At 33.3% G+C, this 25,332-nt stretch overlaps 4 protein-coding genes across 9 annotated transcripts in view; 2 read left to right on the top strand and 2 right to left on the bottom strand.

Annotated features, from left to right (window-relative positions):
• The first annotated feature begins 6,988 nt into the window (after positions 1 to 6,988).
• LOC102581585 (auxin-responsive protein IAA13) lies at positions 6,989 to 10,530 on the top strand. 2 transcript variants are annotated; one of them, XM_006340824.2, is made up of 5 exons: positions 6,989 to 7,561; positions 8,593 to 8,903; positions 9,148 to 9,265; positions 9,833 to 9,894; positions 10,099 to 10,530. In XM_006340824.2, the coding sequence occupies exons 1-5, from the start codon at positions 7,251 to 7,253 to the stop codon at positions 10,146 to 10,148; spliced, it is 852 nt and encodes a 283-aa protein (XP_006340886.1). In that variant the 5' UTR covers positions 6,989 to 7,250; the 3' UTR covers positions 10,149 to 10,530. The 2 variants fall into 2 exon arrangements, with proteins under 2 accessions (XP_006340886.1, XP_015160844.1); XM_015305358.1 differs by having other exon boundaries at positions 6,996 to 7,561; positions 8,596 to 8,903.
• Positions 10,531 to 12,244: 1,714 nt separating this feature from the next.
• LOC102581251 (3-isopropylmalate dehydratase large subunit) lies at positions 12,245 to 15,246 on the bottom strand. Of its 3 annotated transcripts, none has more exons than XM_015305350.1 (7): positions 14,736 to 15,246; positions 14,562 to 14,611; positions 14,195 to 14,480; positions 13,762 to 13,893; positions 13,091 to 13,138; positions 12,751 to 12,909; positions 12,245 to 12,606 (listed from the first exon to the last, which is right to left on the bottom strand). In XM_015305350.1, exons 3-7 carry the CDS (start codon positions 14,303 to 14,305, stop codon positions 12,466 to 12,468), a joined length of 591 nt encoding a protein of 196 aa, XP_015160836.1. In that variant the 5' UTR covers positions 14,306 to 14,480; positions 14,562 to 14,611; positions 14,736 to 15,246; the 3' UTR covers positions 12,245 to 12,465. The 3 variants fall into 3 exon arrangements, with proteins under 3 accessions (XP_015160836.1, XP_015160830.1, XP_015160838.1); XM_015305344.1 differs by having other exon boundaries at positions 14,195 to 14,435; XM_015305352.1 differs by lacking the exon at positions 14,562 to 14,611 and having other exon boundaries at positions 14,195 to 14,249.
• A 71-nt stretch (positions 15,247 to 15,317) lies between these two features.
• On the bottom strand, positions 15,318 to 24,745 carry LOC102579694 (uncharacterized). 2 transcript variants are annotated; one of them, XM_015305340.1, is made up of 4 exons: positions 24,659 to 24,745; positions 17,039 to 20,093; positions 16,815 to 16,946; positions 15,318 to 16,193 (listed from the first exon to the last, which is right to left on the bottom strand). In XM_015305340.1, the coding sequence occupies exon 2, from the start codon at positions 20,076 to 20,078 to the stop codon at positions 17,943 to 17,945; it is 2,136 nt and encodes a 711-aa protein (XP_015160826.1). In that variant the 5' UTR covers positions 20,079 to 20,093; positions 24,659 to 24,745; the 3' UTR covers positions 15,318 to 16,193; positions 16,815 to 16,946; positions 17,039 to 17,942. The 2 variants fall into 2 exon arrangements, with proteins under 2 accessions (XP_015160826.1, XP_015160825.1); XM_015305339.1 differs by having other exon boundaries at positions 15,318 to 16,946.
• LOC102580676 (DNA mismatch repair protein MSH1, mitochondrial) overlaps positions 24,633 to 25,332 on the top strand; it is a 39,924-nt gene continuing 39,224 nt past the window's right edge. The window contains exon 1 of one of the 2 annotated variants that reach the window (XM_015305328.1): positions 24,633 to 24,835. In XM_015305328.1, coding sequence (XP_015160814.1) covers positions 24,720 to 24,835 — 116 coding nt within the window. In that variant the 5' untranslated portion in view covers positions 24,633 to 24,719. The remainder of the gene's footprint in view (positions 24,836 to 25,332) is intronic. The other variant, XM_006340821.2, reaches the window with a different exon arrangement.

The following is a 25,332-nucleotide window of genomic DNA, read 5'->3' as shown; positions in this document are numbered from 1 at the left end:
TTTTTTACCGCTAAAAATTATTTTTATTGTAGTACGTCTACGTGAAGCTAGTTTAGCACCTTGATGTCGGCTCTTTACCACTTGAGGTTTTAATATGTTCTAAGAATTGAGTTATCCGTTCATTAAAATGATACATAAGCTAAATTTAAAATAACATTAGACAGTTTGATTATGTGGACGGCTATATTTTTGCACAAGTAATCTAGTGGTGACCTTAACGAATTAAAATTACACTTTAATTTCTGTTAATAGACGTAACTAAAATAGATATCTATTTTTCTACTAATTTGCAAGACAAAATGGAATCGTATATAATAAAGTTTTTATGTTAAAGTGAAGTTGATGTTGAAAGAGAATATTGTTATATATTCCTTTAATAAAATAACCAGCTTTTGGTGTTTGGCTGCTATTTTTGAAAATATGATAGCGTGTATATCAATTTTCATTTCTAACTTACATATCGTTCTAGATCAAAATTAAATTTTATGAGTTTAATACTTACAATTTATAATATTAATTTTTTTATATTTTTAAAAATTATAGGTTTTGACATATTTATTAGTTCTATGATTTATATAAAACATATTGAATTCATGTGAATCTAATGTCGCAATGTTATATCTACCCATACTTATTGTTGAAGAGTGTTATTACTTTTGCTTAGCAACAGAGGTAAAGTATTACTTAGGATTTAGATAAATTTAGTATCTTTTGCTTAGATCATATTTTATATTTAAATTAAAAAATTACTTAATATATATAAATATTTAATTAACCCAATAACTAAGAGGAATTATGTATTTAATAACAAATTCTGATTGTATCTCTGCGATTGCCACTAAGTTAGTACTAACCATAAAGGAGAACAAAATGATTTTCATTACAAATTATTTTTAATAATATCAATTTTTTTTAAAATACAAATTTATTGTCTCTTTCCAATCCATTCAACATCCCCCCCCCCCTCCCCCCACACCCTTCACCCCTCCACTACCACCCACAACACCTCTAAATCTTCATTTTCACCTATTTCGATGTAAAATTCGTCTTTAAGTATAGTGTACATTCAACCTTCTCTAGAAGTTTTGTCAGCCTAGCTAGAAAAAAAGTCGTGAAGACGATAATTCATGCAAAATGTGAACGATCATGAGGTTACAATTCCTATTTAGAATTTTAGAAGTAAATGTAGTAAGTATACACATCGGATCATGAAAAGGAAGTAATTGAACAATGACAATTAGGAGGTCATGAACCGTAATTCTTTTGAAAAAAAAAAACATAATGACTCAATAGTCTAGCTTCATATCATCAGAATTCTACTAAAACTCAACTGATCATTCATCAAAGCGACGAGACTTTAAAAGATAGTAGCAGAATAATTTTTCCTTATGATCCATCCTCATTAACTCACCTCTGTGTCAAAATGACATACTCCCTCTGTTCCTTTTTAGTTGTCCACTTTAGAAATGACACACAGATTAAGGCAACAATGATTAGCACAGTGAAGTTATAATTTTACCCTTATGACAATTTTTCACTTCAAAATTACGACCACTTCTTTGAATTCAAGTGAAATAAATTGGAGGGAAACAACATACACTTTTAGAAATTTTCAAGAAGTGTAAATAAGGGTATAATAGGAAAAAATTTGTTGTCCTTTCTTGATTTGTCAAAATGGACAACTAAATAGGGACAACTAAAAAAGGAAATATGGACAACTAAATAGGAACGGAGGGAGTAATATTTAAGATCACAAATTTTAAAAATTTCCACTTTAAAATATTACTATAATTAAGAAATTTATTAGATTTTTTTAATTTATTTTTTTGTAAACATAAAAACATTGCACAAATGTTTTTGTTGGTGTGAATGGGTGCTAAGTCCTAAGATGTCTCAGGTAAATTTGTGGGTCCCATAAACACACACAGCCTCCCGGTCAGCCGCGCTCTTTGTCGGCTTACGTGGCTCTAAGTCACGTGACTTTGGGCCCCACTTTGTCGGAATGTCCCTATGATAAGACAAGTTTTCGCCTTTTTGGATTCTTCTTACATTATCTCATTTATCAATTTATCGTATCGTCTATTATCTCACGATATTTTCATTTTATAGTAATACTTCTTCCGTCCAATAATAGTTGTCCATTCTACTATTCTAAGATGTCCAACAATATTTGTCTACTTTATGAAAGACCGGTTGTATTTTTTATATACAAAGAGCGATATAAAAAAATTATCCTTCTATTTATAGTTTCGTAAGAAGTGTGTAAAATCAATAGTGGACAAGTATTGTTGGACTGAGGGATTATATTACAAATCATTTTCTTGTTCCTTTTAACAAGCACGATAAAAAAGAACAAAACAAAAAAGTGGTTTACTTTTATTTATATTCTTTCCACATTTTCTTTTTAATTTCTTTGAGAATGAAGATTTTAAAGATCATTGGAGCTAAAGGAGTAAAAAGAATAATGGTATTTAGATGAAAACGCATATAATGTATTATTTTAGATTTTTTGTTTCTTGGAACAAAAAACAATCTATATATACTAGGTTCAATTGGAAATGAACACAATGTTCTCTAACATATTAATATATGTATTCAAAAACTAAAGAATAAGAAAATGTGTGTTTGATATGGCAAAAGAAATCAATGGTGAGATATGGTTAAGATATTTTCACAATTAATCAGTGGTTTAGAGTTTGAGCATTAATAAAAATAGATCTTGTAATCAGGGGCGGACTTCGAGGTAGTTGAGGAGATTCATCCGAACCCCCTCGTCAAAAATTATATTGTATATATATAATGTATTTAAAGATTTTTTATGTCTATATATTGATTTTGAATCTTTTAAATGTAAGATTAGATATTGATTAGTGATTTAGGGAGTTCAAAAACCTTGAGGTTTCAAGTTTAAATTTTAAGCTCTACTTTTTACCACTGCTTGCAATGCATGAATTCAAATTAATCGAGTTTCAATAACAATATCGGACGGCTGACACAATTTCAAGAACCTGAAAAAAATTATGGCAAAACAAAAAAATCCCAGTTGGGAAGTATTGTTCTATGTGAAAATATCTTGAAATCATAATAGATATAAAGGTTGATTTTAAAGATAATTAATATTAATCACTCTGATCTTTATTGGTATTGTTATTTTTCTTTCATTTTGATTTCTCTTTTTTTTTTTAAATAAATAAATAATTAAGGGATTTCATAAAAATAGGAGTAATGTTTGTGTATTTTAAAATGTTAATTTTTTTTTTGTAAAATTATATTGGATATGTTATTATTTATAGTATATGTGATCTAATTCAGAAATGCAATACAATTATATATTGATCTTTTTGTTACTATTTTTTGCTCATTACCTTAAAGCTACTGTAACAATTCACTTATTTAAGTTATCCCACTAATTAATTATTATTATTATTATTATTTGTCTCTCATAGGGCCCCCTAATATTATGTTTGTTATATATTTTGTTACAATTTTTTAATAAAAAAATAACAAAATTATCCAAAGGTGGCCCCAAATTGTGATTCTTGATCCCTGAAATTTTGGATTTCTAGGATTGTAGACTTCAAGTAGTATATTGCTAGTATCATATTCCTACTTTTTTTAATTTATCGAAAGCAATAAAATAATAAATAAAACAAAAGAAAAGCAAAAATAAATAATAAAAGATTCAATTCCACTAGGGAAAAACAAAAACACAAGCAAATATTCTATTCTTTTTTTTTCCTAATTAAGAAGAACTTCCTCACCTTAAATTATTCCCTTCATATTTATATTATTTCTCTTTTAAATCTTTTACATTTTGTACATGCACTCCCTTTTTAAAAAAATCAATAGCATTAGAGTGTGTTTGGTTGAAAAAAGTTTTCATTAAAGGAAATAAATGTGAAATTTTATTTGTTTTATTAGAATTTTTTTTAAGGAATTTATTTACTTAGAAAAATATTTTTTCATTAAACATTTTAAAATTTTAGTTAAATACAAATTACTGTTTTAATATTAACAAAAATATTTTCAAAATAATTAGTTAAACACAAATTACTATTTTAAAAAAATATTTCTTTAACAAATACTTCTAACAAGAAATATTTTTTATTTAAAAAGTTTGGCAAAACGTAATATTAGTATATTTTCGAAATCTTTGTTTGTTTGAGTAGTGACAAATGCTTAATTAAAGATTCTTAGGCAAAAGTCTTCTAAAATATCTTCATCATGAATATGACACTTTGTCTTTCTCTTTTCCTTCTATATATCCCCTTTCTATCTCTTTTCCTTTCCTTTTTTTGCATGCTAATTTCTTCTTTTCTTTTCTCTTGCTTTTCATGCTTCTGTCGGAAGAGGTGATTAGATATGACATAATATAATTTTAATTTATCAAAAATATAATTTTAGATAGAAGATATGAAGATCACGTAAGGGTGAAACGTTAGAGTTGAGCATTGTCTTACTTTTCAACGGATCGAGTTAGCTAGGCATGGTGATAGTCTAGGGCATTGTGGCTATCATATTTAATTAGTTTCTTGCATTCGTTATTTGATTTGTTGTTTATTATCTATGTCTAGGTGATTGCAATATTATATATGTTGATGTTCTTGTTTACCTTGCTCGTATGTTTGATATTGCTTTCCTATTAGTTGTCATGTTTTCTTCAGAATTGCTTTTTCTTTTTCATTACTCCTATTTTTTACTTTACTTAAACCAAGAGTCCTTCGAAAACAGTCTTTCTAGTATTGACATAAAGTCCAATATATATGTCTTTGAATTTCTTCTATAATCATTCGATATTTGTTCGATTAAAATTCAGACGATCGTCATCACATTTGATTCATTTAATTTTATTTTTTTAAGAATTGAACTCAAAATTTCTTATTTAAAATATAGAAATTTTATTCATTCCACCACATCTCTCAATGATAAATTTGACATTTTGACTCTTAGCCCTCTCTCTTCTTTGATTTCCTTCTAAGAGAACTCTTTTCAAGATTCACACTTGATGTAAAGGTTGAAAATGGAATTAATGTCACTTGTACAAAAAAATTCATTAAAATTCTATTCTTTTTTGTACTACAAGTTAGTAGTTACTATATATAAAACAAATTTACTAAATAAAAAAGTTAAGTGCTTTTATTCAAGACTAATAATAGGTAATTGGACATATTGTGGCAGACATTAATGGGACTTCAAAAAAGATTCTATGTTATCCTAAAGAAAATTAGTACAAGCAACCACATAAAGTTCTTTTTTCTTCTTTTCTTTTCATTTGATTTCAATTAATATTTGATATCTCTATCAGGTTTGATTAGATTCAAATTCATTCGTATACTATAAAACTTAATTTTTGAAGGTGATGTTTCTAAACAATTTTTTTCATTCCTAAAGGCTCAACCAAACATGAAATCTTTGAAAAATGGAGAAATTTTCTATCATCCCATCACGACTAATATTGGTCACGTAATTGAGTTAATGTTATTACATATTACAGAGTTGCTAAACCTCTAGCGATATTTATATATAATGTTGATTATAAGTATTCATATTTATTATTACCGCTAAATATAATAAGCAACAGTTATATCATTATCGTCATACATAACTTATACGAAATTTATTTTATGCACGATAAAATGTAAGATAAAATTTCATTTAATTAGTAGTAATACATATATTGTAACAATTAATTTCTGTAAATTAAAAATGTTCATTCTCATTTGACCTTAGCTGTCCTGCTTTGCATGCATGAGACCAAGAATGCTTAATTAGTTGAAAGGACAATCATGTAGTAGCTGCATGTTTAATTAATTATACTTGTAACTCTAAATATATTAGAGTTTTTAATATATATTTTATAATATAAATTTAAATTGATAAATTTTGAAAGTTGAATTATTCTCGTAATCTCAAAATATTTGTCATATTTTTATTTATAATATATTTTAAAAATACTAATTAACAAAAGGAAATTCTTAATTATTTAAATTTTAAGATATAGCTTTTCTTCATTCTATATTTACTTTATTTATATCTGCTTAAACACTATTACTACTAAAAGAAAATGAGAAAAAAATAATAATATCATCTTGAACACTAAAAAGACAGGTATTTTGTGATAAACATATATATATTTTTTTTGTAAAATCATACCTATTTAAACGCAAAAGAAATACTTCCTCAATTTCAATTTATTTGAAATCTATATCAGAAATAGCTATTTTATTTTACTTTTTTTTTTACATTTTAGCAAATCAAGAACATTTTACTTGTGAGCCTTATTTTGTACATCACTAATCTCCATTATTCCGAAAATCCTTTTTCATTGCTCGAAGGTTGCCACGAGTAAATAAATCTGAGGTATCGAAAGCTTCCAAGCATAAAACAATCTTTTCCACCTTACCTCTTAGTAGTAACTAAATTTAAAATTTTAAAAGATTATTACTTTTTTCGTCCAACAATAATTGTCTAGTATACTAAATATATATAGTTGTCCAACAAAAATTCTCCAGTTTAGAAAATCAAGAGATAATTTACTTTTTGTATCTATTTTACCTTTGCTATTAAATACTATTACTCCCTCCGTCCACTTTTAATTATCATAGTTTCCCCTTTTAGAGTCAAACGATAAGAACTTTGATCTACATTTTACGATATGTAAAAAATTACAATTTATAGTACTTTTCGTATAGTTTTTGAATATCTAATTTTTTTTATTTAAAATATCAAATTAATATAATATAATATAATTTTAAAACTTAGTCAAAATTAACTTTTAAAATACGTAACATGATAATTAAAAATGGACATGATAGTATTTTGTAAAGTTAATTTTAGACATTTACAGAACTCAAGAAATACAAAATGATTCCCATACTATTTTTTGTTTCCAACATTTGGACAAAAGAGGTGGCAAAAGGGGACAAAGAAAAAACACACACTTTCAAGTACTAATTAATACCAAAAAAGCAAGCATGGCAATACAAAACCAAAACCCAAAATCATGAGTTTTGAGAAATTGGTTTTAAAGAAACTTGATGAACAAACAAGAATTATAATTCATTATCTTTCAAGGACAGTGCTTGGTGCACTACCAGACATATGGGTCCCATAATCATCACTACCTCCACCATTTTACCCCACCCCCCACAACCCCCCATCTATACATTCTCTTGATCCCCTGTAACCCCATTTTACTCTTACACATTTTCTTGAAATTTACTCACAGATTCTTGAAAAAACCCCTTTTCATGGAACCAAGTCTTAGTGAAAAAGGTGCAAAAATGGAGCAAGATTACAATATGGGTATTTGTTCTGAGGATGAAACAGAGCTTGAGTTGGGGTTAGGTCTTAGCCTTAACAGTGGGGGTGGGGGTGGTGGGGTGGGGGGGAAGACTAAGAAGTCACCATGGGGTGAGTATGGTAGGATTTTAACTGCTAAAGATTTTCCTAATGGATTTTCAGCTAAAAGATCCATTAGTGGTGGTGTTTCTGGTACTAAAAGAGCTGCTGATTTTGCTGGTACTACAACTGAGGTTGGATCTCCTCCTACTGGTGCAAGGTTAGTATTTCATATTTTTCTCATAAAAATGTGTTCTTTTCTCTAAATTTAGTATTTTTCTTGCATTTATATCATGTTTAGCCATGGTGGTATGTTTAGTTTACTGAAGAAAGTGTTTCTCTCAGAGGGTCTTAGTGATTTTAGGTTCCTATGTAAAGTTTCACTTTTTCCAAGAATTTCGTAAATTTTCATAAAAATGTGTTCTTTTCTCTAATTTTAGTAATCTTTTTGCATTTAGTTCATGTTTAGTTTACTCAAGAAATTGTGTATCTCAAAAGGGAGTAAATGATTTTAGGTTCTTATGTAAAGTTTCATTTTTTTTCTAGGATTTTTGTTATGTGTTCCTTGGATTTGTTTTTGCTTTTGTTTTTTGTTGGTTCCTAAAGCAGAGTTCTTTTCTTTGATTTTAGAGCTTTTACATTAATTTTGATGACTAACAATGAAGTTTAAGTTTAGTTTACTCAAGAAATTGTGTATTCCTTGTAGGGTTTTCATGATCTTGAAGAAAAGTTCTTTCCTTTAATATTACAACTTTTTTTTACAATAGTTTCATGTTTATCTATGAAAAGTTGTGTTTAATCTAGTCAAGAATAGATTTTTATTGTTGAGTATATATTCCTTTAATTTGTTTTAGCTTTTGTCTTTGATGAGTTATTAGTTTAATTTTTTAATTACTGGTTCTAAGAAGCTGGCAGAGCATGCATCACCTTTGTTCATCTCATTACCTTTAATCTAAAATCTGCCAAAAAAGTTGCTTTTGGTTGCCCTGTCATTATGATAGTCTATCATTATATTCCCTCTAATCCTACTTTTAGTGCAACTTTGATAATTTTTGACAATTTTTTTTTGTACTTTTTAGAAAAGAAAAAGAAAACATTTTGCAAACATTCATATGCCTCTTTCCTCTCTTTTTTTTTAACTCTTTCTTTTGACTTGTTCTTTTTAGCTAAGATTACAAAGTTCATGAATTTGGATTCTTGATGGATGATTGAGTATATAATTGATGATTCATTTATTTTGATTTCTGAAAGCAGTCAGGTTGTGGGATGGCCACCCATAAGGGCATACAGAATGAACAGCTTGGTTAATCAATCAAAGGTTCTAAATGCTGATGAAGACAAGGGAGTTGGCGGGAACGATAAGAAGGAGCACTCGAAGAAGAAAATCAATCATGGGAACACTAAGGATGATGCAGCTTCTGTTAAAGAAAAGGGGCATCTTGGTTTTGTGAAGGTGAATATGGATGGTTTGCCTATTGGAAGAAAGGTGGATTTGAATGCTCATACTTGCTATGAATCGTTAGCCGAAACCTTGGAGGATATGTTCTTCAAATCTACCAAAAGTATGGATTCTGTTTCAAAGTTTACTTCTTGTTTTGTTACTTAAATTAGCTCTAAAAACTAGTTTGCTCAGCCTTTGGCTAAGATCAAGTGTAGTTATTTGTTTCTCATGTGCATAATACTTCTACACGGGCGTGGAGCACCCCATGTTTTACGGTAGAAAAGGGACTAAATGAAACGAATCGGTTGTATGCTTTGTGATGTTTTTGTTATGAAGTGATTGTTGATGTTCCCTTTTTTTTATAGGCGGTGAAAAGGAACAAGCAACTAAGTCTTTTAAGCTCTTGGATGGATCATCTGAATTTGTGCTCACATATGAGGATAAAGAAGGAGACTGGATGCTTGTTGGAGATGTTCCATTTGGGTAAGAAATTCCCTTAATTAGTAATATTCTATAGTTGCAAAAAGCATAGAAATATTAGAAGTCTAAGTTTTCATCAACCCCCACCAACCAAAAAAAACAAGAGAATATATTAGCAAACATGAGGTATTGATGATCTCAATTCTCAAGTATATATATATTATGCATGGTGCTTTTGGTGGACCTAATTCATGAAAGCAAATGATCACACCTTCATCTTCCAACGAGGAAGTACAAAGATGAAAACGACTAAAATAATAGGCATAAAACTATCAATATTATGGATACATGTAGTACATTAGTAAGCATAGAGAAACACCATCAACCTTGATGTGGTTAGATATATGTGATTCGCCCATCCTTAACTAGAGGTCTCGAGTCAGTCTGGAGGGAATGAAGAAATTCTTTGTAGGTGTGTTTTTCCCTAAACGGGCCCTACATGTCATGAAAAAGTAGCATAGAAGGACATTAACAAAAAGTATGATCTACATCTATGAAAAATCAAGTTGTTATCATTTCTAGCTCCCCACTCTAGTTCTTTATATGTTCTAATACTTTCATGTGTTATAGGATGTTTCTCAACACTGTGAAAAGGCTAAGAATCATGAGGACTTCTGAGGCTAATGGACTTGGTATGTACACAACCATGCCAAAAGAACACTCTACCTCTCCTTTTGTTATATTGCTCGAAAACTCTTCAAAAGTGCTGCGGGGTGCAGGGTGTGTGTCGGATCCTCCAAATCCAAAAGTAGTGCATTTTTGGAGAGTCCGAGCAATATAGCCTTTTTGTCATTTTGTTTCCTTAGCTCTAACACTAGTTATTGGTTTATTTTCAGCTCCAAGAATCCCTCAGAAACAAGAGAGACACAAAGGAAAACCTATCTAAATATGCTTTGGTGCAAGGAACATGCTTGGTAAAAAAAGTTTGGAAGAAACAAAAAGTAAAACAGAAATAGGGATAATGTTACTTTTTTCATGGTTGCATTTTTTGTTTTGCACCATTTACTCTTCAAAAAGTGCCCCACTTTTGTGTTTTTTTTTTTTTTTTGGTTTAGGTCTAAAGCCCCCTCATATAGTTGATACACCAATGTTTTTGCCCCAAAATCTACCTACCTTTCTCATGATGTAAATATGGGAATGCTATTTTCCTCTTTTTGTGTGTTTTGTGTTTGTTGCAAGAAATTCTATTTATTTATTTGTTTATTTTAATGTTGAGTTGATCAATCTCTTTTTGTTTGGTGGTATATAAGATAATATATTATATAGAATTTGCTAGTGGTGAAGTCATTAAAGACACTAGATGTTGAAAGTTCTTATCAAATCCTCTATTGTGGATTCTGTCCATCATTACATGACTGAAAAAATTGAGAATTTAAGTTGAGTTTGTGCAAAGTCCTATCATGTGCTTTGTGCTAAAGTTATCTTTCAAGATATAGTGCATGCACTTTAACTCTACAACAACATACCAGTATAATCTGGTAAGTGAAGTCTGACAAGGGTAGAGCATACATAGATGAAAAAGAATCGGTAGATAATAAATAAACAGAGTGAAAGAAACAATCATGTAGTGATCCTCTACTCTTTTACTCGACCTTTAGGCCCTTCTACTAACGGTATGTTTTTGGTACGCTAAAATTGTGTCATGTCCTATCTAATCGCTCTTCTTCAAGATTTCTTTGGCCTATCTCTCTGTCATCTTACACCTACCACATTCAACCTCTGACATCTCCTTACTGTACCATAGTGCAAGTTAACTCAATATTATTTAATTCCTCACCCTCTAGCCCTCCAAAGGAGGGGGGGTGAGTAGGGTTAGAGTGTCATTTTTATCAAGAGTGACTTTTGTCTCTATGTGTTTGTAGCTTTGTCCCCCAGTAATTTTATGTTCCATCAAAATTAGCTCCTTTATACATTTTTCATGTAAAATATATTATTTCCTCCTAAACACAAGCATATACTATGTTTAGTTTGTCAAATCACATAGTAGTTTAGATAAGGTTGGAATACTAAAAACAAATACACTACTATATATTAATTTATATTCTTATGATGAAATAATTCTGATTATGACTAATGTTAGTCATTCTAAACATAATTATTTCATTGATCAAGTGACAACTGTATTCCAATACTCCTTGTGGAGTCCATGAAGAGACAAGATAAGTATGGTAAAGTGTACTTTCATTCGATGTTTATATTAAATTAATGAATATACACAATATAAGGTTACATCTCGTGTGTTATGTGTATACGTAGATACCTCGTCTTAACGCAAAGGTCAATAATCCATCTCACGATTGAATTTGTAACCTATAGGCTAAATAAAAACATTTTTATCGTTGCTTCAAGATTTCCCTTCCGTTAAGTGATACAAATACTAATTATAATAGTATAGTGTTTCTAGAAGGTTCCTAACATAAAGTATAATAAACCTCATGCTCTATCCATTGTGTTTTATTCTTTTTTCTCCACTTTTTCCTAACAATAGGAACCCTACACAATGATGAAACTATTTGAGTTCAGATCTCAGTCACCAACTATTATGTGTCACTTCCAAATTATCTCAAAAAAGAACATGAAAGTTTTTTTTAAGTTTCCCACTCGATGTCCGGAGTCCACATTAGAGCTCCGACTAAATTCAGATCGTGCACTGCAGGGCCTATTCAGGGATGACGCTCCCAACATGGGCCAACAAGATTTTCTCCATACGCAAGCTCAAATCCGAGATCTTTGATTAAGGGTGAAAAGATCACAAAACCAATTTCATTTGTGGTACCCAAAAAAAACAGAAATTCATTTAGGCCATAGTAACTTATACATCTATCATAACATAAAATTAAAAAATAGACTAACTTGTGATGATTTTGGTATAGGGTGATTTACACAAATAGGATATTTCCATGCTATCAACATGTTATCAGAACAGGTAAAAGTCAAGGAATTGAATCTCATATTGTCACATGTGGTTAGGGAAAAAGAGTATAATAGAGAAGTTATATCGAGACACTAATCTTTTAAATGAGACGATTCAAAAAATTCAGCACGTCTTTACACTTTCCACAAGCAAATAAATGTAACTACAGCTAAGAGTACTTGAAAAACCTGTATTTTGTCACAGAAGTCAGAAACACAAACATCTTCAGGTGTACATTACAAAGAAAAGTTCAAGCTTTAGCGCGTTTTAACATGAATAATCAAGATTGTTACTGCAGAAAATCTCGAAGATCAGTAACGTGACCAGTTAATGCAGATGCTGCAGCTGTATATGGAGATGCAAGATAAATTTGACCTTCCTTATGGCCCATTCGCCCCGGGAAGTTTCTGTTTGTGGTTGAGACACATACCTGGGAAAATCAAATCGTTCGTTGATCAGCTCAATGTTGTTCCACATTGCTATAGCGCGATTAACACTTTTCATATAAGTAACTTGAAGACTCTCAATCGAAAAAAATGCAAGAATGGTAACCACTAGCATTGGTGAAGCTTGCCTGAGGTTCGTTTAACCGAGCATGAGTGTCTCTAGGGCCACCCATACAAGCACCACAACTAGGACTTGCTGGTGCATCGCAGCCAGCATCCTCGAAAATCTGTGAACATGTTTTGCCATCAGATTCTGGAACTGGGATAGTATATAAATCCATCCAGACCTGAGACATTGTAAGGTTTTGCATTATATGGTAACAAAATGGTTATCCATTAACCGGAGGAAATCTTATAACGGACAGATTATTTGCGATTGTTTTTTAACCATATGGTATGCCACCATGACATTCATGTTGTATATAGGTGTGTCTGAATCCGGCAGAACAATACAGTAAGAGCACAAACCTTCTGCATAGCAGGGACGAGAAATGTTGGAACTTTGACCTTCTTTCCCTGTGAGAATGCAAAACTCTGTTATCCACCAAAGATGCAACCAAACAAGAATTCTTAGGGAGCAATATGGCAAAAAGTTTGAGAAATATCACATCCCAAACTTCCACCAAGAAGCATCATTTAAGCACGGTAAAGATATGACACCTGGGCTTAATTCAACCCCATAAGCTAGTTCACGAGGGGAAGATTACCTCAAGTCCATATATGCAAATCACCATTCCCCAACCAACATGGGACTCTTAACCGATTCTAACACCCCTCCCTTCACGCAAGCCCAACAGGAGTGCGGAACGGGAGCCCATACGGGGATGAACCTAGCTCTGATACCATGTAAAGACGTGACACTTGAGCCTAACTCAACCACAAAACACAGACACCTTTAGGTGTAGTACTGTACATAGCTTAACAAGCACAAAATGCTTATTCAGCTATAAATCAAAGGAATATGATCTATTTGGAAAGGTACAAGGTATGCATTTTGGGGGACTTTGGTGTATCAACAGCAAGACAGGCATGTCAATAAACGGGCGGTATAAGAAATTACAGAAGACAAGTGCAACAGAATATACATGTCTACTTTTCATATGCATAGTGAAATTATTGAGAAAGAGATATCATCTTACTGATGCTAGAAAAACTTTGGCAGCAGCCATGAAGTCTTCTGTTTTTCCACCGGTACAAGATCCAATATATACTCTGTCAATCTTAACATCTTCGCATTCTCTGGCCAAAGCACGATTACCAGGAGAATGATGCTAAAGAGTACATGCAAAAAAATAAATAATACGATATTTCAAGCAGACTTAATTAAGTGCATGTTGTCTTCTTAATCTACGAAAATGTGTTTGTTTGAACATCAGAAAAGCAACATCTGTGCTATTCGATAGGAAAGGAAGTAAACGAAAAGATTGAAAGTACTTTGTTTTTCTTTTGAAGGGAAATTTGGAAAATTTATAAGAGAAGAAAAATATAAATATTGAAGATCATATGCACAAACAAGACAGTAGACACTTGTGATGTATATGTCAAAGTATTAACAGCCAAATTATGACCCACCTTTGCTACTAAGGGCTCCAACTTTGAGATGTCGAAATGATACTCCGCAAGAAATCTGGAATTTATGGCAATCACCTCATAAGTCATAATGAATATCATCTTAGCATACATGCTAAGCTATTTCTTCAACAAAGCCATGATGCATCCATGTTTACGCAAGGGCTGGGGAAAAGCCCGCACCCCAAGTGAGTGTACCCTGACACAAGCATGAGTGGCTGATTCTATGGCTTGAAACCGTGACCTATAAGTCACATGTAGACAATTTTAACATTGCTCCACGGCTCTCCTTCATAAATGAAATTGGAGACATGTAATGGTTACGGAAAAACACGAGTGGTTATATACCAATTTCTTTTGTGTTGGATACCTGGCTTGCTCATCACTGTAGACAGGTTCATAATACACAGTAGTCTTGTCCTGTGACGGAAAAACATGAAAGATGTTCATAAGCAAGAGAACTGGTCTTATTTCACTCAATCAAGCAGATGAAGGGAGTAATTAAGACATCTACTCATATGTTGTTTTATCATAAGCTAAATACCTTAAGGTAGTCATATGTTGTTTTATCAGCAGTATGTAATTGGGAATTTCACCATCCAATACAAATCTGATAGTTGGAGGAACCTGTGTTTCACAGTAGATCTATGTGAGAGCTGCAGGAACCTGAAACACGGGGATCTAAAGAATAGAATTTTAAACATTTCAATGCGCTTGCCTCCCTTAAATGACGACACTATTTAAAACTTTAGGTAGATACCATATATGTCAAATGAGACATGGACATGCGATCCACGCGAAATTAACTAAACTTTGAGATATTCATCATAGGTATATATCCTTTTTTCTCTACTTATACTCAATAACAAGTATATGAATCAAAGGAATGTGGTCTCCAGATGCAAACTGAAAGCACAGTTATACATGTGGTCCAAGTGAAAATCAAATACAATTAGAAATAGGATAAAAGTAGTTACTTACCTTGAGCAAAATCTTTCCAGTACCCAGAACAAAACCTGCATCAGTATTTCCGATTCCAGATGCAAATTGACCGAATGCTCCTGCAGTACATGTATCATACCTGGAAGTTTCCGAGGTCCTTAATGTCATAAAAGTATTTAATATTTTGCTCGTTGCAGAAGTCCCTCAGCCTATCTACATTACAGTTTGCTCATTCATCAGCTGTGAAAATGTAGTGATCGGGTATGACAACTACCTTTTCACGATCCCAGACCGAAGATATTGAAGAAACCAAACAATCCCTGGTACTATTAGAGCCATAGAAGTCCCAACAGGAAAATCAAGGTCTGTTCAAGTGAGTTTTTTACTAGATTAGAATTTAGAAAAGCATGGTACTCTGCATCAACTTTTCTCAGTACCTCAACTATGAATCACTGATCCTGTGCAGCTGCTTCATCGCGGGGTATATTGTATAGTTAAGTTACTGCAGAAATTCTACTATCCTAGGTGATACAGAACTCAACTAGACACGAGTCGAATGCTTGCCCTCTTTATACCATGAGCTTGGGAGTTCGAGTTACCAAGAGGGAAAAGTTCGAGATATGAATGATTTTAAGTAAAGATACGAAAGCATCCCTTTTCAACTTGTCACACAATTTTCAGGAATGAGGAGTAAGATATTGAATCATATCTTTGGAGACATCAAACTCTAACTTGCTCTTGTTTATACATGAAGTTTCCAGCATTTTCGTCAATTGTGAATGTTCATAAACTAAAAACTCCGGAAAACCTATAGACATAAATCTCTAACTATATATAACAACAAAGATGAAACTCAACTTAATTCAACGATATGGCTATTTTAGCATACCTTGGCATTTTCTCCAAATTCTCTTTTAAATACTCCAATAGCACCAGGCCCAGTAATATCATTTGTCATCAAAACATCAACATTGACCCACAAATTCTCACCTGGAACCACATGAAGCTTCTCAGAAGCCCTAGCCAGCAACTTCTCAGTCATAGTCATCCAACTCTTCACCTAAAAAAACAAAAAATTCACAATCACAAGCATCAAGTACCATTAAGCTATATGGGAAAGTTTGTAACTTTATTCCCCAAATATGAAAAGGGGGATTTATTTATTTTTATCATCGTGGTGTCTAGGTCAGCTTTCTTGCACCTCAACTAGTTTCATGGGATACTTGTCACCTCCCACTAGTAACATGTATTCTGTCTACGAAGACTAGGGCAGATGGGAAGAAATCACCTCGACTAATACCACGATATACCAGCTAGGGTGCCACCTCCCACCAGCAATAGGTATCATGTAACTCTGTCCACTAAGACTAAGACGGATGGAAGAAATCACCTAGTGTTTTTTATTTTATAACCGTGGTGTCTAGGCCAGCTTTTGCGCACCTCAACTAAATCTACGGGATACTTATTTCCTCCCACCAGCATCACATATCAGCTAACTCTGTCAACCAAGGCTAGGGCAAATAGAAAGAGATCACCTATTGTTTCTGTTTGTGCTAGAGTTTGAACATTAGACCTTAGGGTTTTCATGTTACTTCATTGATCACTAAGCCACACGCGTAGGTATATGAAAAGGCAAACTTTATTAGTATAAATATTTGATAGAAAACAAAATAAACCCAACTGAGCCAGTGGTGGCAGGCATTCTTGAACTTGGCTGTGTGATCACAGAAACAATTTTCTTGGAAAATTTTCTCCTGGGACTTTGAGTGGGAAACTGATATAGAGGAGAGAAATCAGATAAAGACACGACATTCTGCACATAAAAGAGAAAAAACAAAGTTGGATCACAGTGATTTTGATCAATTCTTGTGAAAAAAAAACTGATTTTTGCACGAACCGGCATACCTTGCTGAGACAAGAAGTAGAAGCTGGTGGAAAAAGAAGCCATTTCCAGTAGCAGAGAACACACTTAGCTTCTGAACTGTCCTTTGTGAATTGTAGTAAAAGATCCTGTATGACATTTGTATATAGGGACAAAATGCATGTTGTTGTTTTTTGACCATTACTTCCTCCCTTCGTTTCAATTTATTTGTATGATTTTGACTTGACACACAAAATTTAAGAAAGAATAAAAATGCGTGAAGGCAAAAAGTGACTAGTATAGCTGTTGAATGTTGAAATAAAGAATCATAATTGATCAATGAAGTATAATCTTACCAATTAGATTTTGATACCGACACTAAAAAAGGTCCTTCATTTTCTAATATTGTACAGTTTCTTGATCAAAGTAGATCTAAGATAGCATTATGTATCAGCCGCCTATAATATTATCACTGACTGAATTATATTCCAAAATGCACTGTTCATATGATCGATATTTCATTCATATTGTACTTTCGAGCGTGTCTCCTGTTATTATTTTTATTTTGACACTTTTAGAAATTTTTATGATTGTCTTATAGGTTAGACGTATTTATAGATTGTGCTATATATACATGTCGACTCCTCATAGAGGGTTAAGCTAATGTCTCTTGACTCTTAGTACATGCATACACAAAAAAGGACGCTAATAAAAAAAACAATCTCACACTCTTCGAGTTGGAAGGGAGAGGTGCTTACCAATGGAGTAACTCCCTCTTGTCAATTAGGTACCTTTCACACACACACTTAAATTTAACCACATTAATACCATAAGAGTGACTTGGATAATACAAAAGATCATGCACCTAGCTAGAATAATTAAAAGACATGTGAATCAAGACACTTAACATTTATGAAGGTCGAGAAGTGATTTCCATCTGGAATGTCTTTACCTGCTTGTCCAGTTCCATCTCGCTGTGCGACCACGACCACCATGGACAGAAGCGCCACGTCCTGAGCCCGCCTGTCCACCAGCTGTATGCCCACCAGCTCTTTGAGTGTCAGCAGCATCAGTTCCAGCTCGTTCCACACCAAATACTCGACCTGCCTGATCTGGTGCCACACCATGTGCAGTCTCTTGAGGTGATACATCCACCAATCTGTCAACATCGGCCTCAGAAAGTGCAGCCGCTGCAGCTGTCCTGACAGCAGCTCCACCAAATGTTGCAGCCTGAGTAGTAACTCCCAACGACTCACTGGCATTCACAGAACTGGAAGCACCGTAAAAAATTATCATCCCAACACCATCTGAGTCGAACACGACAGTGCACCTTGTCCCCGGAAAGGACAAATTATAAAAGGGCCTGCACCCCAGTTTGAGCTCATCAGTTCTCGGGTCCAATTCTTTGTCCAACATGTGCTTAATGTTGATATCATAATCACCCAACACCAACTGTATGAACTCACTCTCCTTTGAAGTGAGGTTCTCAATGTACACCTCACACAGTGCATTCAACCCAACCTTAGGTAATGTGTCACGAACACCCATCACCCATGCGTATGCTTTGGTCATTTGATTAAGCTTCAATGTGGCATTGATTAGTTGAGTAGATTCAAGCTCGATTTTCCTCAATCCATGCACCACAGCCCATGTAGTGTTCCTTGAAGCCGAGTAAGGCAAAGGATGCAATAGTTGTGGTCTGAGAAAAGAAGTATCACCACTTCTCATACAACTTGCCATTTTAACAACCATGTCCTTCAGCTTCCCTCCGAAAGACACTGGCATGATACAGTTCTTTATTCCATACCACTCCTGCAGCAAGGAGTTGCTCTCCTCAACATCTGACTTCAACCCCTGGTTCAGTAGATTCAAGTTAAAGAACCGATCGTTCAAAGTATCATCAGAAGGGCAACCTACCTTACCAATGGCACCTAATTGTTCTATTATGTTGTAGCAACTCATTCGTAACATGTTACTCAACAACAAATCCACAACCACACACTTACTAGTACTATAGTACCTGCTGTTTCTCAGCACGCCAGGGAACTGTTCCGCCAAACTCTCAACAGCAGTGCTAATACTACAGCTTCGAGGATAACTCAAGGTGAAACAACTCTGCTTCCCCCATCGAGAGACATCACGCAACATCCCGGGTATTCCACGGAAGTCTCTTATCACCTCGCGTAAATCATCAAGAGTATGGAACTTGATTGCTATATTCAGCAGGTTCATCCACATCATATCAGGACTACCATAATCCATATCCTCTGGGAATTTGTAACTTGGATCATCCGATATAAACGTAACATTATCTTTGGACATGTATATATTATTATAAATGTTTGCAGCACCATATCGCCTTGTTGGATACTCACAAGACATCTCGACCAATAGAGACACCTCATTCGGTGAAAAATGGGCCACGTCAACTACAATATCTTCCATCATCAGCAGATTCAATTTAGAATCTGGCGACACACCAGCAACCAACTCTGCTTTAATATCATTTTTCTTGTAGTTATACACATCTGATATGACAGCTAAGTTAAATGCCATTAACATCAAATATCCCTTCAAGAACACGTGACACATGTCAGGTTTTAGTGCAAGCTTCTCACAAGCAAACATCATAGTTACGTCCGTTAAGCTGGCAGGCTCAATACCTGCCACAGCCATCACCACTTTGTTATATAACGGGGCATTGTTAAGCATTTCCAACCCACTCCTGCCAGGGCAGAGAACTCTCCTTGCCATTGGGGCTAACTTAATTGTATCCTCCATCAAGAATGTCTCATCATAGGCTTTCATTGATGAGAGATTCCCTTTCACGCGTCCTTTCACCACCCTTTGCTTCGCAAGAGAAGCCGAGTTCAACTTGAACCCGACATCCATGCCTGGACAACGAAATTTCTCTACCATATCAACATCTCTCAGCAAGTTTTTCTCACCAATGCCAATTGTAGACAGTTCCCAAGAATTCAAGTCAATATCAGAGCTCCCATCTGTGGCTACCATCTGCTGGTAGATCTCTTCGTGATTTTGGATACTCGTGATAAAATCAAAGACAGTCTCAAAACTAGACATCTTCCTTAGTCAGCCCTACCAAACACACAACAGTATGAACCAAAGCATATAAACGTTTAACCATAGTTTGCCAGAAGGGCTTATATAGGTGTTAATAGTCTTCTAGAATAACACCATTAAGTACTTTCACACATACACTTTAATCTAGCCACATTAATAATACCATAAAAGATACTAGATAATACAAAAGGTCATTCATGCATGCAACTAGGACAGCTAAAAGACATAAATCTAGACATATAGTTTTACCATTTTCAACATCTTTCATGTGCTGTTCAATAGGAAAGAAAGTTAACCAGAAGCTAGAAAGTACTCACTCCGTCAGCTTTCACGCACCTCGACTAAATCCATTGAATACCTATTACCTCCCACCAACAACATGTATAAGCTAACTTTGTCCACCAATGGATACCTATTACCTCCCACCAGCAACATGTACCAGCTAACTTTGTCCACTAAGGCTAAGACCTCGACTAAATCCACTGAATACCTATTACCTCCCACCAGCAACATATACCAGCTATCTTTGTCCACCGAGGGGTACCCATTGCCTCCCACCAGCAACATGTACCAGCTAACTTTGCCCACTAAGGTTAAGACACTACCAAGGGATACCCATTGCCTCCCACCAGCAATAGCTACCAACTAACTTTGTCCAATAAGGCTAAGACAAATGAAAATAAATCACCTAGTGTTTTTTTTTGTGCTAGAAATTGAACGTGAGACCTCGAGTTCTCAACTCACTTTATTGACCACTAAACCATAACGTTATGGTATAAAAAAAGGCAAACTTTATTATAATATAATTAATAGAAAACAAAATAAACCCAAGTGAGCCAGTGGTGGCAGGCATTCTAGCACTTGGCTGTGTGATCACAGAAACAATTTTTTTGAAATAGAGATAAGGTAACACGATTTATATGATATTTCATTCATATTGTACCTTCGAGCTGTCGCATGCTTCAGCAATATATTATATATAGATACCAATTCTTCATCCCTCTATAAATGTGAGACATTTTAACATCTAGTCAGCGGTGAGATTGATGCATACCTCAAAAAGAGTGGTAATTAATTTAAAATACAATTAATTGTCTTTTTTTGTTTCTAGTTGGGTGAAATTTCATGATTATTTCACATTTTGCTTTACAAGTTAAAGGTTAAAGATTAGATCAACAAGTCATAAAGTTCATTGAATAGGTTCTCAAATCTCAATCGACCTTCTAATTTTATTTATGAAATTACATTTTGTGTCCAATAATATTTGTCTAACTTTGCACATTTTTTAAGAAACTATAAATAAAAGAGTAATTTTACTATAAATATAATAAATACAATGTCTTGAAAAAATGTAATATGAAAATGACTATAATTACTGATAGTGGTAAATAAGGTACTAAGTGTAAAATTATTCATTGACTTCATAAAGTGGACAAATATTATTGAACATCGTAAATAGTATAATGGACAACTATTATTGAACGGAGGGTGTAATTTTTACTAGGTGATATTTTTTTGTGCTTTGAATACAAATAGCTATGGAATTAGTAATATTTGCAATTAAATCACATTACAAAGATGTCTAGGGTAATTTATCCTGGATCCGGCTCCCCTCCATTACCCCTTTCCTCCATTTCGTCAAGTGCACGTCTAGATTAGTAGACATGTGTCATATTTAAAGTTTAAAAGTCAAGATTATATTGTATTAACAAATATCATAATCATAGTTAAGTTAACTAATTTTAGAAAATTGCTCTCTAAATTTGATAAAATACAATATATTCCATACAAAATTTGAAAGTTATTAATATCATTAATTTCATCTTATATTTTTAATCTACATTTAAATATTAAAATTGTAGAACATGAAACGTTTATATTTAATGTGATAAATAATAATCTTCAAAAACATTTACATTTAAAACAATGTTATCTTCTCTTTCGCAAAAAAAAGAAGAAAAAAGAGATAAAAGTATTTATTTTTAAAAAAATAGTATATTTTTCCCTTTCAAACACAATAGCCACATTTTCTCCTTGAAATATTTTTGGTATTCACGTTTAATTCTAAAAATCTTTCATCTTTTTATTTTTATTTTATGGTTTTTTTCCACCGTGATAATTCTTAACTTTTTTGTTTTGTTTCTCAACATAGTATATATAATATTTCAATAGCAAAGTTTAGTAGTACATAAATTGTTTAGTTGATTCTCACCTTAAATATCATAGAATTTAATAATTAAATAAAAAAATATAATATGAAATTAATGATATTAATAAGTATCAAATTTTGTTTAGAATATATTGTAATTCTTACCAAATTTGGAGATTAATTTTCTAAAATTAGTTAATTTAACTATGGTTATGATATTTGTTAATATAATATAATCTTGACCTTTAAACTTTAAATATGACACATGTCTCTAATCTAGACGTGCACTTGACGAAATGGAGGGGAGCCAGTTTCATTTATCCTAAGCACAATAGTGATATCAATAATAATATATTCGAGCATAATATCATAAACAAGAATTAAGAAAGATAATATGTTAGTAAATTTTATCATTATCTGAGATAGAAAAACCATCTTGATAAATTCTTAGTTCAAAAAGAGTATAATCAACGTAACATCATAAAAAAATAAAAGAACAAAATAGTAAAATATAAAATAGATATATTGATAAATAGTACTCGATGACTAAATAAAATTACAAGAAGAAGAGGCTAGTCTTTATCTCTCTCACACAAAATCATATCCCGTCAGGGGTGGACTTACAACTATACATATATATTTAATAAACTAACACTACTTAGCAAAAAATTATTGACGGTTGGTTCATCGGTTGATTATGCAGTTTGAGTTATTTATAAGTATGATAACTAAATTTTCACCATTTTCTAAAATAATGCGTACATCATTGTCTTCTGCCATCCGTTATTAATGGTTCAGAAAAGGAATAATTGATCGAAATGATTGTGATAAAACACATTGAAACATCATTACTTGGGGATTAAAAGCCAGACAATTAGAGAATGACAAAACAATCACGCATTGCTTTGCTTTTGACAATCTATTGAAAGAAAACTTCCTTTTAAAATGGAGAAAATGGTCTAAAACCCCCCCAACCTATACTCGAAATCTCAACTACACACTCCAACTTTACGGGTGTCCTATTACCCACCTGAACTTTATATTTCTCTATTTTATGCACACCTAAGTGCTGACCTGTCATGGGAGGTGTTCTCACTTCCTCTAGGCGCGTTAAAACGTTAATTTTGACGAAAAATTCCTCCTTCTCCAACGATTACAACCTCTGTTCATATCGTGAGCTCCGGCTAGTTCACCTGAATCTTCGCCATAATTACAACCTCTATTCATATCGATTTTACTTACATAATTGAGTGCGCTGGGATGAGGGGATTCCAGCATAGTGATTTGTTTCCCCTGAATCTCAGTTATTGTCGGCGAAACTCCGTTTGAGTTGAGAGGCGATTTTGGTGATTCTCCCCCCAAAATCGCTTGAGCAGATCTCTCAAATGGTAAGATAGAATGTTGTGATTTTGTAGTATTAGGTAGATCTTGAGGTGTAGATTACATCAATTGGAACGATCTGAATCACTCCCAACAGTGATCGCTGGATTGTAATTTGAAGGTGATTCTTGTTGGAGAAGATCCGTCTCCTCCATAGGTATATTTTTGCATTGGTCTGAAGGTCGTATGACCGTCGCCGGCTGCGCTATGGCCATTTCGGTGGAACTGTCAACCTAAGCTCTTAGTTAACAGAGGGCATTGCTAATGGAGAAGGATTGAAAATGAGAAAGGAGGATTTTTTTTGTTCTTTTACGTTTTAGGAGGGAAATGGTGGAAAAAACAAGAAATGGGAGTTGAAGAGGTGAGGGACCCAGCGCGTGGAATCACGCAGGCCTAATTATTTGGTTTATGTGTTGAGGTCAGCACTTAGGTGTGTATAAAATAGATAAATATAAAGTTCAGGTGGGTAATAGGACATTCGTAAAGTTGGAGTGTGTAGTTGAGATTTCGGATATAGGTTGGGGGGGTTCTAGACCATTTTCTCTTTAAAATGCAATTCACTATTTTCAATGTAATTCATTCTTAAGATCTTTCCTAACAAAATTTCGTATAACTATGCAATTAGCTCGACTCTAAAAATAATTAATCCGTCCTGAATACCAATACTCCCTCCGTCCCTTTTTAGTTGTCCACTTTAGAAATGGCACACAGATTAAGGCAACAATGATTAGCACAGTGAAGTTACAATTTTACCCTTATGACAACTTTTCACTTCAAAATTACAACCACTTATTTGAATTCAAGTGAAATAAATTGGAGGGAAACAACATACACTTTTACAATTTTCAAGAAGTGTAAATAAGGGTATAATAGGAAAAAATTTGTTGTCCTTTCTTGATTTGTCAAAATGGACAACTAAATAGGGACAACCAAAAAAGGAAATATGGACAAGTAAATAGGGACGGAGGGAGTATCTACTAACATTCTTTCCCTAATGTTTAATTGTAATTCCCACAGAGTTTTTTTTTTTTGAAAATAATATAAAGTACACCTTTCTCTGCCGGGAAGAACAATACACACAGACACTGTGTATTGTGCACTGATATCGAGCAATGTATTGGGTTACTGCGAAAAACGTTGTCGTTTCAGTTCCCCGTTGGCGTTCACTGTCCCTTTTCCTCCGTCCACCACTTCGCCGGCGTTTCTTCTCTTTCTCTCCACATACTCTGTAAGTTCTTCCATTTTCTTGCATAAAGTTTTTTATGTATTTGTTTCTTGGTGTGGAGAAAAGGTCACTAATTGTGGGGTTAGTTAAGGGTGGGGTGGTTTGTGGAAGCTCAGAAGGCAAGAATTTATTATCTTGTTTGAAAAAGATGTGATTTTTCTTCTTGCATAAAGTTGAAAGATTTTTATGTATTTGTTTCTTGGTGTGGAGAAAAGGTCACTACTAATTGATGGGTTAGTTAAGGGTGGGGTGGTTTGTGGAAGCTCAGAAGGCAAGAATTTGTTATCTTGTTTGAAAAAGATGTGATTTTTCTTCTTGCATAAAGGTGAAAGTTTTTTTATGTATTTGTTTCTGGTTGTGGAGAAAAGATCACTAATTGTTGGGTTAGTTAAGGATGGGGTGGTTTGTGGAAGCTCAGAAGGCAAGAATTTGTTATCTTGTTTGAAAAGATGTGATTTTTCTTCTTGCATAAAGTTGAAAGCTTTTTGTGTATTTGTTTC

The sequence above is a fragment of the Solanum tuberosum genome, unplaced genomic scaffold (assembly GCF_000226075.1).
Source record: "Solanum tuberosum cultivar DM 1-3 516 R44 unplaced genomic scaffold, SolTub_3.0 scf00020, whole genome shotgun sequence".
Classification (NCBI taxonomy): domain Eukaryota; kingdom Viridiplantae; phylum Streptophyta; class Magnoliopsida; order Solanales; family Solanaceae; genus Solanum; species Solanum tuberosum.
Note: the sequence above shows the minus strand (reverse complement) of the source record. Positions and strands in the feature narration are given on the sequence as shown.

Coding starts and splice junctions, on each gene's coding strand:
- LOC102581585 (XM_006340824.2), top strand. CDS start 7,251: ATGGAACCAAGTCTTAGTGAAAAAGGTGCAAAAATGGAGCAAGATTAC. Junction 8,904..9,147: donor GTTCTTCAAATCTACCAAAA/GTATGGATTCTG, acceptor TTTTTTTTATAG/GCGGTGAAAAGGAACAAGCA. Junction 9,266..9,832: donor GTTGGAGATGTTCCATTTGG/GTAAGAAATTCC, acceptor CATGTGTTATAG/GATGTTTCTCAACACTGTGA.
- LOC102579694 (XM_015305339.1), bottom strand. CDS start 20,078: ATGTCTAGTTTTGAGACTGTCTTTGATTTTATCACGAGTATCCAAAAT.
- LOC102581251 (XM_015305350.1), bottom strand. CDS start 14,305: ATGTATGCTAAGATGATATTCATTATGACTTATGAGGTGATTGCCATA. Junction 13,139..13,761: donor CCAAAGTTTTTCTAGCATCA/GTAAGATGATAT, acceptor GCATTCTCACAG/GGAAAGAAGGTCAAAGTTCC. Junction 12,910..13,090: donor TCGTCCCTGCTATGCAGAAG/GTTTGTGCTCTT, acceptor ACAATGTCTCAG/GTCTGGATGGATTTATATAC.